Genomic DNA, 13,565 nt, shown 5'->3' on the forward strand with positions numbered 1-13,565 from the left:
CAGTAGGAAAATTCTGCGAGTGCGAGCTGCAAAAGAGAGCAAAGTAAGATGAGCAGATGACAGTACAGCTGGTGAGAGAAAATGTGAAGGTTTCGCACGTTCGTGCAGTGAAATGCCACCCCACAGGCAATATACACGGAGCCAAGTGAGAGCAAAAGTATCCCTTTTTTCTGAACCACAAATTACTCCCTTTCCTTCGGGGATAGTAATAGCATGTGATTCGCGTGATATACTCAATGGGGATGACATTCAGTTACAGCGCCAATTCACGCTTTAAGATGAGAAATAACCGACGCTTCCATTGATGACGTCACCGCGAGACAAAGCATCACCGAACGTTTTCCGTTTTTATCAGCTGACGAAGGACAACTGCCCTGGTTGCAGAGTATTAACCCACTCAAATAGGAATGACCAATGTGACAGAAAATCAATATGAAATGGTTCGATCAAATTCAGTTGAAAGTATACAATAGCTTAATGCTTTGCTTTGTCCACAAGTCAGCATTTCTTTTTCTAATCCATATTACGTTAAAAATGGGTCAAACTGTGAGCGTATCGTTGCATAACTAAGCGTACACAGTCAGCAAATTATACACTAAACCACACATTCGTTGCATTAATGCACCAACTGGAATCATTGGCACACACTGAAAGGACTCAAATGACACCTGTATCTCGGTAACTAACTTCCAAAATTTTCCTTAACCGTACGCAAAATCTTGAACCAACGGGACCGAACGAGAACGGGATGAATAGAAGAACATTTCTCACATAACAGAAACATACTAAACATGAAGCTAAATTTACTAATCGTATCGTAATTCACACGGTTTAAGGACTTTATTCACGATGATGTTGTCGCACTGTGAACGCTAGGCTCGAAAAAGCTTTTACAACCCCCAGGCTACGGCTACTATGACTGCACATTTCGGTTTTACCTTGCCATCGTGCACACATACACACACTTACATTCACACAGGAAGTTCCGGCCGTTTGCCGTAAAACATAGCCTTTACATTACCTTAACGGAATGAATCAATCAATCGATCGATGACAATTGCTTCACAAAATATCATTAGGTTGTTGGAATCTCCGCTATAAAATCTTTTCTCACGTTTCATTTGCATTCGTCACAAGTCACATATTCACTTAAACACTTCCAGCCTTCGACGGGCCTTCCATTCTATTCCAGCACGAGAACCACTAACAGTGGTGCATCATCACAAAATGGAAATGAATTCCTTTCACTGTGCCTAGAATTACTCTACGTTCAGCTTCTTTTTCAGCGACTCCGGCATCTCTGGGGGTGGCGGGCGAGGGATCGAGAGGGCAACTTTCACACCATCGTAGATGAACCACTGCAGGGCGGTAAGCGTACCGATCATGATGATACGCGGGGTCAATCCGTTCCACATGCCCATGAAGCCAAGTTTCTTCGCCACATCGATTGCGGACGATCCCTTGGCCTGGTTCAGCTTCGACACAACCACATCGGCCGGATGCGATACGACGGCACAGAACACACCGGCAATGTAACCGGCAGCGAACGTCACCACCAACTGTTCACCCTTCGAGCACTGGTCACGTGGCTTCGGTACGACATGCCTGTAAAGGGAGACAACAAGAGTTCAAAATAAAGCCTGTATTAGAACACGCCGTTCCTAAGCAACGGTGGATCGTAATCATACGTACTTGTACAGCAGTTCAACGGTCTTTTCGAAGCACGCGAACTTCATCATGGTGTACGGGATCTGACGGCACCAGAGCGGGACCAGACCCTTGTAGAACGCCATAACGCCTTCCTCGCCCATCATCTTGGGCATGGCTTGTCGCATCGTGTTGGCGTATCCTGGCATGGTTTGGATCTTGACCTTGGCCGCCTCCAATGGTGCTAGTGCAATGTCGGCGAAAAATTCGGCCGAAGCCGATGCTGCCAGATACACCCAGGTACGGTAGAGGTAGGCATTCTCTTCGCCGATCATGCCAGCGTACTGAATTTTGAATACTTCATACAGCCCGAATTTGAAGGCACCCTGTAAAGAGAAAGAGTAATGTTTCGTGAGAAATATACAAACGAAATATGTTTTTCGCATAACGATCAGTTCTAAAAGCCTAAAAAACATCGACTCTACTGAAGTTCTAGTTCTTAAAACTGTACATTTCATGGTATTTGTACCACAACTGTATTTTTTCGTGGACAAGATTATTTCACGTTACTTATAAATTGTATGAAAATGAACAACGGCTAAAATACTGCGACTCATTATAAGAAGGTTGTATATTACATAAAATGTTTCATAATTTATTTTATAAAAGCGATTTATAAGCTTGTAATTGATTATTGATTAAAAGCAATATCAACTGTAATTTTTACTTAATATCTCTTCTTAAAATTTGCATTGTTGATTTAAAAACAAACTCAAAATGCACTCCACAAAGCAAAGCATAATGCGAAAACGCGTTCCATGCGGCCCTGCGGCGTTTGATTGCGTAAGAGGCATCATGATGGCATGTGTCTACAAGTGAACCAATTCAAGGCCAGTTCAATTACTCATACAACGGCGTACCGAAGTGATGCGTTAAAACGTGCACGAACTAAATGATCTCACGATCGCACACTTCGTGCAGCTTGTATTAGAAGTGAATTCCAACCACACTGAGCATTTAATTAGAAGGCTAAAATAGTCACATGGCTTCCTACTCAGGCAACTGCAGCCATTCAGCAGCCTCAACTCCAAGAAAGGTCATGGGCGGTGGTCTCAAAGCAAATCCGTATCTGTCACGTGAAACATGATAGACTGATATCGTGTGCTCAAGCCACCACCGAAATGTTCTTATCTTCACTACATACCTGTGCCGAATAACCGAAGAAGGTCGGTGCCCATCCTTTGGCGAGACCGCGTGCACCCTCCTCCGCGATGGTGACCTTGAATCCGTGGAACAAATTCTTATACTTGGCCTGGTCAACCTGTAGCCGACATTTGACCAGATCGAGCGGCACAACGGCCGTGTGGGTGATGCCACACGACAGGATACCTCCGACCGCACACAGACCGTAGAATTCGTTCGAACCGAACTCTACCTCACGGGTTGCTGAGGCAGCCTGAACCGAACGGCCCGGTACGACGGCCTTTTCCGTGCTGGTAGTACCATCGTCACAATGGACACGTGTGAACGGTGTGCGGAAGGGTGAGTTCCGTGCGGCATCCAGTAGTCCGGCAAACATGATGGTATGAATCTTTTATCCTTGCGACACCTGCGTACGAAAGAAAGACAAATACAACAATCGATTAGTTTCCGTTGCAGCAAACTTCTTTCGCTTATGTTTAAGTGTTAAATCGATATCAAGTGTTCGGGGACATTACGACATCAGTGGCTGGTGAGAACGCAACTTTATTTTTCAACAGCAGAAAGGCTTGTAACAAAGCCACACGTTTACGATAAGATAACGGACCTTTAAAACAAGTTTTTCCGTTCATGTGTGGTTATATAAATCCTAATTTCAAATTTGCAAAGAAACTTTATGTTTTTTCTCAATAGAAAAATTATGTTTAAACTACCTAATTAATTAACATGATTATTTGAGGATTGATTGAACATTGATTATTAACACGTTGTGTGCCATGTCTATCATTTTTGATAGACAGTGAAGTTTCCTGGGGGGCCATGTCTATCATTTTTGATAGACAGTAGTCGCCATTTTCAATCTGTTATTTTTCCGCGGTGGCTGCACTTTTCTACTTACAACCTTCGGCAAATATTAAGATAAGACTTTTATGAAACTAATTACATAGTTGGTTTTCGCAAATCTTCAGTCCATCAATTTATAAAAGTATGTTTTTGGGATGCCTTTTTTCGAAAAATCTTAACGTTTTGTTCATATTGCTATCTCTTATGTCGCGCCGTTTGATCGTCTGCAGTGCGAGTGAGACAAATATATGCTTGAACAACAGACGCTGGAACGCCGCTTCACAAGAGATAGCAATATGAACAAAACGTCAGATTTTTCGAAAAAAGGCATCCCAAAAATATACTTTTTTAAATTTATTTACTAAGGGTTTCCGAAAACCAACTATATAATTAGGTTCATTAAAGTCTAATCTGCATATTTGCCGAAGGTTTTTTGTAAAAATGTGGTATCTCCGCGGAGAAATAACAGTTTGAAATTTACATTTCCTGGGGGGCCATGTCTATCAAAAATGATAGACAGTCAATTTGCAAACAAAAACGCCGTGGCCTGCTAGGAAACATCACCAAAATAAGCGTGGCACACAACGTGTTAAAGGATGTGATAAGGAAACGGTTGAATTGCTCAAGATCCTTTCCCGACATACCAACTACGGCCAACTCTTCGAGCCCATTATATAACTTTTCCGAAAAAGCCGCAATATGTCGTAAGCTCTTTGCTCTTGTCTAGAGCAAACTTAAAAGCTTCCCGTAATAAGGGTGAGGGAACTGCCGGAAATGTTCGCGATTCCGTACAAAAACGTTTTGTTCACACATTCCGAAACATTGAACACACAATTAACGCCTCCAGCTGGAGTCAACCGAAACCGGTGCAAGCCTTTGCTCTGGATCGTACGTCACGAATTGCTACGAAACACGGGAGAAGGAGAGTTTCTGTCACGTGGAATCGTCTGCGTAGCATAACGCCGGAACGTTCTAGATACGGTTAGCTTTTGCAGGCCAAAAACAGTGGTTGTAACGTATCATTGCTCGTAACAATTGCATTTGAAGCACAAATAAATTATGTTCCTTACAGCAAAATTTCGATTTGTATGTCCCACTTTTCGCTATACGCTGGTATTACCAATCACTCCCGAATGGCCTTGAAACACAATTGCACTTTCATCATGAAAGCGCATAGCAACGAGAACAATCATCTGTTGTTCACAATATTACTTCACTTCATCTTTATAGAACATACTTTTGTCCCTATTATGTTTATGCTGTATTTTACACAAATATCAAGCCTTTTTTACTGCTAACACACACAACTTACCGGCTCGATCAGACAGAGAACAGGCACCGCAAATGGCTGGCTTTCGATTAACAGCTTTGAGCAGAATTTTTCACCTAGTGATGGACTTCTCCAGCAGGAACGAAAGCTCCGAATCAATCCGCTCCAGCAATGCTGGAGGAAAATAAAACGAAAAAAAATTATTTGAAATGACACACATTTCGTTTATATAATATTATTTTATGCAATATTGCAATAACTCAAATGTGTCGTACAATAATGAATTTACTAATCTTATTAATAATTATTTCCCCTTTTACATTTTGTTTGTGCATCAAACGTTGACATATTCCGCTCCAGTCACTGGATAATCAGTGTATCGGTTTATCCGGGCTACTGGTATTTTTTTGAAATTGTATTTCATGAATTGCGCAAACATTTTAAACGTGTTCAACAAATGTAGTAAGAACAAAATATGTTACAAACGCAAAGTAACAAAAAGAAATGTCAATAATTATCTTTCTCTTTGAATTACCATCAGATTGGCATAAATTATCTATAATCAGCAATCTACAAACTCAACGTGACTTGTTTCGGACTTGTTTCAAACAAAACAAACGCGGAAATGGTCAGGTAACGATTAATTGTATTTAACGTCGTTCAATTTATTTTATTCGAGATAAAAAATAGTTTGTAGCAAAATGGTAATACAATAAATTCGATACGCTGGTCAATTGCCAATGGGTAATAATTCCGAGAAGTAGTTTCGTTTTCAGAGAAATCATCTCTGTCCGGGAGAGCTTTTGCGTTTTGTTTTTTCTTATCCTATACCTATAACGGTTGACGAAATAGTGGATACAAACAAAAAGGAACATCAACACTGCTCCACAACTTACAAACATAACATATGCAATGAAATCTTGTCAAATGGTTAGATGAACGTAGGTAACATTAAACAATAAATGAATCAAACGAACACATCCACCAGCACATTTACAGACACACGACACATAAAAGGCACTTTAAGGATACATTTAAGATAATTCGATTTCAGCGATGGGCGGTGTACGCTCGGGTGATAGGAGCGGTGTAACGACTTCACGTAGCTCTTGCTTACCTCCGTCAGATGTGGACAGGTCCTGCAGTAGAATCTCTAGTTCGTCATCAGTGCTAACTTCCAGCAGGCTGCTTTTCAAGGTTTCCTGCAGTAGCTTCTTTACCTCGCTAGATGATCCATATATGATTAGAGGAATCTTTTTCTTTTCCAGTTCTTTGCGCAGCATTTGCAATCCAGTGGCGGCAGTGTAGTCAAATTCTATGAAATAATTTTTCATTACCATCATTAGAATGTTAGAGGCATCGGCATATCTCACACTTATTCACTTACCGTTCACTAACCGACAATCAAACACAACCGGAATGTTGCCGTGCTGTTTGATAGCTTTAGATGTAACGTTACGCACCCACTCGACGGCGGGGAAATAAATAACGCTATGGTTTGGACGGATCAAAATGTACTGCGTACCGAGAGTGGTATTCGCTACGCTAACGGTCAACAATGGCCGGGCAGTACGATAAACGACAAAGGCCAGATCGGTTAACACTCCTGCCAACAGTCCCAATTCTACACCGACGATTAAACTCAGCACGAACGTCACTGCACCCGGAATCAGTTCCCTTTTGTTGCAGCGCCACAACGGCCGAATGACTTCGTACTCGATCATAAATATTACCGCGGATATGATCACCGCACTCAGAGCGGCTTTAGGAATGAACTGGAAATAGGGAGTCAGCACACCCAACGCCAAAAGCACCAATGCACCCGTGTAGATGCCACCGATCGGGGTCTTCACACCACTCGCGTGGTTCACTGCACTGCGCGAAAATGATCCAGTAACCGGAAATGAACTGAAGAACGATCCGCAAATGTTGCTCAGCGAAAGGGCAACCAGCTCACGAGTCGGATTGATACCACTTCCACCGAATGCTTTCGAAATGGCCACATTCCCAAGAACTGCAATGATGGGAACGAGCGCAATCGAGGCACCCAGCTCTTCGATCATACCGGTAAATCCTAACTGTACGGGACTTGTTCCGTTGGGTCCTCCACCTTCTGGCAGTACCGTACTGAATGGTGGCAACTGAAAATCTGGTATACCGCTCTTGACCGTGCCTGTCAAGATAAAGGGCCGCTCGCCTCGCTGGTCGTAGTAAAACGCGACAAAGCTGGTAACCAATACTACCAGTGCATTCCGTGCCGTTGCAATTAACCAGCACATGAGTCCAACTATTTTGCGTCCTCTCGTAGCATCCGCCGGTGTCTTAATGTCTTTCAATTTCTAAAACAAATGGATAAGCGTATAACCGTTTGTTTGGACACCTCAGAACAGAAGCTAATATAGCTTACCCTCATTGCAAGCAGTACAGCAATGGAGACGACCCCCAGGATACTGTCGGCTACACGTGCCTCGCCAATCCTTTCGAAAACAGTACGCACCGTACTGGCGAATCCTGATCCAGAACCACCCCGGATACCGAGCAACGCTTTCAGCTGAGAAGCACCTATGATGAGCGCAGTGGCCGATGTGAATCCCACGGTAACGGGAAGTGAAATGAGATCCACCAGTGCACCAAGCCGTAAGACGGCCATTAGCAACTCCACAACACCGGACAAGAAGCACAGTAGTATAGCGAGCTGTGGGCCAGAATTTCCTCCATATCCCGTGTGTCGACTGGTCATCAGAGATAGTAAAGCGGTTGGTCCAATGGTGACCTCACGACATCCACCCAACAAAGCGTACACTACCCCACCGACAAAGGCGGAGTATAAACCATACTGTGGATGGCGGGAAAAAAGGAAATTAGTAGGAAAATCTATTTAATCTTAGCCTGTGATCCATCTTACCTGTGGTTCCAAACCGGCAAGCGTCGCGTAAGCTAATCCTTGTGGAAGTACTGTCAATCCCACCGTAACACCGGCAATCAGATCCGCTACCACAAACTGTCCCGTATATCCGCGAAGCCAACGTGTTCCGGGAACGACACGTTCTACGCGTGACAAACCCATGTTTTAACGGTATTCAGTTGCTTCTACCGCGCAGTACGTATTGTGGATGCTGCAAAAAGGTAATAAAACACATTGATTTAGTACATCAGCATCAAGATCGACTTTACTAGCTTTCGGTATGCGATTCGGGTATGTTTTCGCTTTTATGTTAGCACAACTGTTTTCGGCTTCATGTTAAGTGATACATCTGGAACGCTGAGGTTCAATGTCTGTCTCTTCTGCCTAGAGAAAAAAAACATTATTTGCCGGAATGCGTCTAACAAACTACTGTCTACGGTTTTTGTTTAATGATTGTGCCAAAGCCGGTCCGGACATCAAATCGGATACAGAAACACACACACACACAGACATGTGTTTGAAGCCAAGAGATATTTTTCAAGGACAATAATACGCTTATACCATGTGATGTATAGAGATCGTTTTGTTGAGGCTACTCCCTCATTGATAGAACAGTTACAACAGTTTGTTCTTATCATCTATCACAAATTTATCATCTATTTTAAGCTCTATTCTTTAGTTACGTTTAAAAAAAAATGGAGAGAAAGTACTCGCACCATACGGCAGAGATATGATAGTACGAACTTAGAAACAGTGTTTTGCTTATCACTACAAAGCTCTGTAAATGGAAACAGAAGCGGATTCTTTCCTTTTTATCTCTTCAGATACAACGTTGTTAATAATCAGCCCGTCTGCTAACAATCACACGTGCGATGTAAACAATCCTACCATCCCCATTATTCCGCGGTTATTGGTGAGAATTGTTTTTGATCATCTAAAAGTTTTAAATGATCCAATTGTAATCTGATGAATCCATAAATTTTGCAAACCAAAAAAAACACTTTGATGACTAACCATTTTGTACAGCGGACAGAAAAAATGGAATTCCAAATGTAATGTTGTTTACGAACATGAAGAAAAAGAATTCGAAAAAAACCGGCTTAAAACCGGCTAAAGTTTAACCACCCGGCGGGGGGGTTGATTGGAAGGGTGCCAATCTCACGCGATCCTCGAGAGTGAGAGGATTTGTAGCGCAACCAAATGTTTATCCAAAAACTCCCTTTAAACCTTTCGCCGAACTTTAGCGCATATCCTCCTATCGAGCTGAGCCTGTTTTATGTTGCTTTGCGTATTCAAAGTACGCCTTTCACATTCTAACCGCGTTGGTACAAACTTTTCGCCTTTTGAGTAATCATTCTGATTGAATCGCTTAAGAATGTAACGCTCTACAGAATACGCTAGGGAACGCGCGGTCACACCAAGGTGGAGCGTACTTTTTGGCAAGTTTTGACCTCTGGTTGGAAAATCAGAATCGTTATACATTTCGCCATCTTTCGGCAGAACAGAACCGATCGAAAGGTGAGATGAGAATCTTACGCATCATCCAGTCCACAAACCAGTCCTATCCAGATCAAACTCAACCCCCTCCTGGTGCTTGAGAAGGAAAGACGAAAAAACGGGCTTAACCGCTACAGTATGACCCTCTTTTGTTGCGTTTAACCTTGGACACCGTGCAATGTGTCGATTGACATCTTGTTTTGGTGGATTTGTATTTGAACTCACAAGTGAAGCTGCGTTGTGTAGCAATCACGATGCTTTTTTTATGCTGTGCCTCAATCAGCCAATGGTTAAATTGCCCGTAAAGAGCTGTTAATTTGTACAACAGCTACAAATTCTCGATCAACCTGCCGTTCACACAGCTATAGCTACATTTAGCGGCAAAGCTTAACAACACGTGCGCCAACCCCGGACGGGTTTGGGTTCAACACTATGACAACAAGCAAGCGCACATAGAAAATCACCATCATTACGAATCGCAATGAAACGGTTCTACCATATCGAAATGGTAGAATATAACGCCAAAACAAGTGTTTAGGAAAAAAAAAGACGAGAAGTAATTATGGGACGGTCATATTCCATGTTACCGCCATTCAAACGAGGGATGAGTAGCGGAAAATGTAAAAAAAGACACACACAATTTAGTATGGTAAATCGTTTCGTACGATTGCGATCGTGTGCGTACAAACATTAAGCTGATCGTCGTACGCGATTCACTACACAGAAGAGGAAGAATGATGCCAAGGATCAGGATCATCAAAACCGGCTAGCCATGAGCTGGTCCCCTAGTTTGAACATGGTTTTAGAACCATTCCGGACTGTACATTCGATGTCATTATAAATCGTTTTTTTTTCTTCTTAGGAATGCGGTTTAAATGTTTAAACACTTTCACTAATTAGCACTTACCTAAGCAAGGGTAAACTGTTAAAAGGAAACCTTTCCGCTACACGGTTCTAGTTCTGAAAGCCTGCAGGCTGATAATATCTCATAACAACTATAACCGAGCCAGAGGGCTTTGATTTTTTTCCGTCTTCCACCGTTAAACTATTAAGGCTCTTATTTCACCGCGTTTTTTAACGCACGCACATGCGCACGTGGCTACGAAATGCGTCACTCGCGCGTTACTCTGTACGATCTGCGTTACCGTAAAGAACGCACAAAACTAATGCCACAAATGCCGAAACGGTTTGGATAGGAGCGAGCTTTTCGAACCTGTTCGCCTCGACGTCTGGAACGATACAGCGCACAACCATCCGGTGGGGTAACAAAACAAACCCCCAGCAACGGAACTGAACTGTTTGCGAGCTGTGTTCGTGAACGAAAGGCTCACAATAATGATTCCAGTGGTGGTACGAGGAACTCTCGCGATCCAAGAGAGAACTGGATATTTTCGAAGATCTTCATCCTTTTTTTCAGCTCGCACGTTTGAGCATAGACAAAACGTGCAGCATACAACTAACTGCTCTTTTCACGTTTGGACACGATCACGATCGAAGCACGTTCATTTCGTCCGTTCAACTATAAAAGCTAATCCTGCCGTTTGGGGTCAACGTGCGTGAATAACAGCTTTTGGATGGTAAGATCTTTGAATCGAAAACTGTTGCGTAACTTGCGTTACATGTTAAGATACCGTCGGTAGCACGTATGAAGTTAAGAACCGATCTTAGTATCAAAATTCTTTGAATTCAAACATTCAACCTACGCAATGATGGCTCTGATTGAAACTAAATAAACATTGTTCCGACTATTCTGCAGTACTACACATAAAATAGTTATACACACAATGTAATAAATCTTCTAAACAATCGAACGAAGGGGTCCATAAGGGACAAGTAGTTTAGCCCACCTTTAATTTCGTAAATAGATAGCCTCAGCAGTTCGCTTTTGTGGTTCTTAATGGGACATAATTTTGTTGTTGTTACGATACACTCGTTGACCTGATTCGGTACAGTCGATGTTTACCATACACACCGGGTAACATGAATAAATTACTGGCGAGGATCAGTGGCACCGCATATGCTTCAGGATTAAACAAATGGTTAAGCGTTAGTTAGAATATGGTATTTTTCCAGCAGTTTTAAAGGCACTAATATGTTACATTATATAGAGTAAAACTTTCGGTACTGATATCGCACCTCAAGATTCCCAACGATTAGTACGATCATTCCTTTCGTACATGATCGCCTGCTCAATTTGGCAACTTTTCAGCTAATAACAGAACTTAGATAAGTAAATTGCACGGAATTGTCTTACCTTCCGTAGCCATTAATCGTATTTTGGAAAGAGTTTCATTCCTTTTGGCCACCGTCTCTCCGTCACACCATGCAGCACAACACATGCCGTGCGTAGAAATAAATTTTCCGAAAACAGACGGAAAAATAAACATTTCTCCTACCTAGGTGGCATATTTTGACAGCTGACAAACTAGTGCAGAATGACAGCTTGCAGAAGAAAAACACCATCCGTGACGTCATTGTTCTGGTCTGTCATGTGATATTTTTCTCTTCGCATTTTGAACACCTTCAGAAAATCGATCGTCTTCGTGCGGGGTAAATAGAAGGTTTCTGGTGCGAAAATATTCCTTAACTTTCCCGGATACTACCATGGGTGCTTCCGCGCTGCCGATTATCATTTTCTCCGCCATCTTCGGCGTGGTTGGCATTGTGCTGCCGATAGTAGCGCCCAAAGGCCCGAACCGTGGGTAAGTATCCTTCGTTTTTTCACCAGCATAGGCTATTGTTTGTGATTCATACTAACTGTATATCCTTCTATTCAGGATCGTCCAGTGTGTGCTTATATTAACGGCGGCAACATGCTGGTTGTTGTAAGTAGCTCAACATAACGTTCCCGAACAATTCAAGGCTCATCCGTGATTAATTACAACCTTCTATTGTGTCATTCTTCCTAACAGCTGGCTATGTTGTTACATGGCTCAGATGAACCCTCTGATCGGTCCAAAACTGCACCAGAATACGATTCTGATCATGGCACGTGAGTGGGGCAATCCTCTCCAAGATATGGATTCTTTCCAACCTGAGCATACCGATCACTAATCGGTTGCAGCCAAACAGAGCGTATAACATCAAACGCCGAAGTATAAGATCCACCTTGTGGAAACATTCCCATCTATACTGCTTGAGCGAACAAATTCCGTGTACACCGTAACAGGTTTTCAAGCATTAAACAGAACGAAGCATGGTTCATTGCAGGCATTTCTGTCTGTGTGACCTTCACCATTAAGTTTTGTTTATCGTACTCCCGTATCCAAAATTCAGTACATTTCATTCAACCACTGTTAGCTCCCTTTCATGTCGGTACTTTTGGAAGGTAAAGATGTATAGTTTGTTGTGTTTTATTCATTTCTGCCGTAATGATTTATCCTAGAATGATGTATTATATGAATAAAGTAACCTAAATCCCAACGGCGTGAACAAAAACAATGGCTAAAGACAGTTAATCAAAAGCAGTTTTTTCTGCGACAGAAAGAATCAATTTCATTTTCGAGGGCTTTCTTGGCATCATACAGCGAAAAATACTTTACTTTTTCAATACACACTGAACTTGTTATCTTGTCGAGAAATTATTCTTTTGACATGTGATTTACCTAGGTCACAGCTGTGACGTACTTCGGGGGAACTCTGGTTTGTTTACATGCAGCAATACCTTCACTGCACAGCCGCCGCCGTAGTTAGTTCACGATCCTAAAGCGGCGAGAAATATAAACAATGCAGCGAATATCTAAATTGTTTCAACCAGCTTTAATTATTCCGAAAAATGCATCCATTAAATCACAGGACATCACTTCCAAAAGTCAAAGGGTATTTGTGCTTCTCTAATAACACGACCCGTGTATTGCATTATTGAAAACATGTGGATTTTTTTCCAGCTTATGCTAGAGCAAGGACTCATCCGACAGGCGGGAAATGGAACGTTTTATCTACTGCCGCTCTTGCAACGATCACTGCAGAAAGCAATCAATCTAATAGACCGGCATATGGAAATGATTGGAGCACAAAAGCTAACACTTCCACTGCTTACATCGGCGGAACTGTGGAAGAAAAGTGGTCGATTAGGTTCGAGCGCGAGTGGAACGCCAACAGAATTGCTGCAAACTACCGATCGTCACGGAAAGGTGCAAATTTTAGGACCGGTAAGATAAAACAAGCATCAAGATATGTACTCATAGTTATAGCACGATTCCT

The 13,565-nt window shown here is 42.4% G+C and overlaps 4 protein-coding genes across 8 annotated transcripts in view; 2 read left to right on the forward strand and 2 right to left on the reverse strand.

Moving 5' to 3' along the window:
- LOC125761714 (probable proline--tRNA ligase, mitochondrial) overlaps positions 1-13,565 on the forward strand; it is a 289,722-nt gene that overhangs the window by 275,018 nt on the left and 1,139 nt on the right. The window contains exons 2-3 of one of the 2 annotated variants that reach the window (XM_049423160.1): positions 13,042-13,181; positions 13,250-13,513. In XM_049423160.1, coding sequence (XP_049279117.1) covers positions 13,089-13,181; positions 13,250-13,513 — 357 coding nt within the window. In that variant the 5' untranslated portion in view covers positions 13,042-13,088. Of the gene's footprint in view, positions 1-12,931; positions 13,182-13,249; positions 13,514-13,565 lie in introns of those variants that run through there. The other variant, XM_049423159.1, reaches the window with a different exon arrangement.
- Positions 799-5,133, reverse strand: LOC125761728 (phosphate carrier protein, mitochondrial-like). Its single transcript, XM_049423175.1, has 4 exons — positions 5,003-5,133; positions 2,852-3,256; positions 1,693-2,033; positions 799-1,605 (listed from the first exon to the last, which is right to left on the reverse strand). The coding sequence occupies exons 2-4, from the start codon at positions 3,224-3,226 to the stop codon at positions 1,260-1,262; spliced, it is 1,062 nt and encodes a 353-aa protein (XP_049279132.1). The 5' UTR covers positions 3,227-3,256; positions 5,003-5,133; the 3' UTR covers positions 799-1,259.
- On the reverse strand, positions 5,578-11,750 carry LOC125761705 (sodium-independent sulfate anion transporter). Of its 4 annotated transcripts, none has more exons than XM_049423148.1 (6): positions 11,617-11,737; positions 11,210-11,382; positions 7,866-8,076; positions 7,368-7,796; positions 6,348-7,299; positions 5,578-6,275 (listed from the first exon to the last, which is right to left on the reverse strand). In XM_049423148.1, the coding sequence occupies exons 3-6, from the start codon at positions 8,025-8,027 to the stop codon at positions 5,995-5,997; spliced, it is 1,824 nt and encodes a 607-aa protein (XP_049279105.1). In that variant the 5' UTR covers positions 8,028-8,076; positions 11,210-11,382; positions 11,617-11,737; the 3' UTR covers positions 5,578-5,994. The 4 variants fall into 4 exon arrangements, with proteins under 4 accessions (XP_049279105.1, XP_049279106.1, XP_049279104.1 ...); XM_049423149.1 differs by lacking the exons at positions 11,210-11,382; positions 11,617-11,737 and adding an exon at positions 10,270-10,660 and having other exon boundaries at positions 5,578-5,791; positions 6,078-6,275; XM_049423147.1 differs by lacking the exon at positions 11,210-11,382 and having other exon boundaries at positions 11,617-11,750.
- Positions 11,843-12,803, forward strand: LOC125761745 (V-type proton ATPase subunit e 2-like). Its single transcript, XM_049423197.1, has 3 exons — positions 11,843-12,064; positions 12,140-12,187; positions 12,275-12,803. Exons 1-3 carry the CDS (start codon positions 11,967-11,969, stop codon positions 12,414-12,416), a joined length of 288 nt encoding a protein of 95 aa, XP_049279154.1. The 5' UTR covers positions 11,843-11,966; the 3' UTR covers positions 12,417-12,803.

Source organism: Anopheles funestus, chromosome 2RL, assembly GCF_943734845.2.
Source record: "Anopheles funestus chromosome 2RL, idAnoFuneDA-416_04, whole genome shotgun sequence".
NCBI lineage: Eukaryota > Metazoa > Arthropoda > Insecta > Diptera > Culicidae > Anopheles > Anopheles funestus.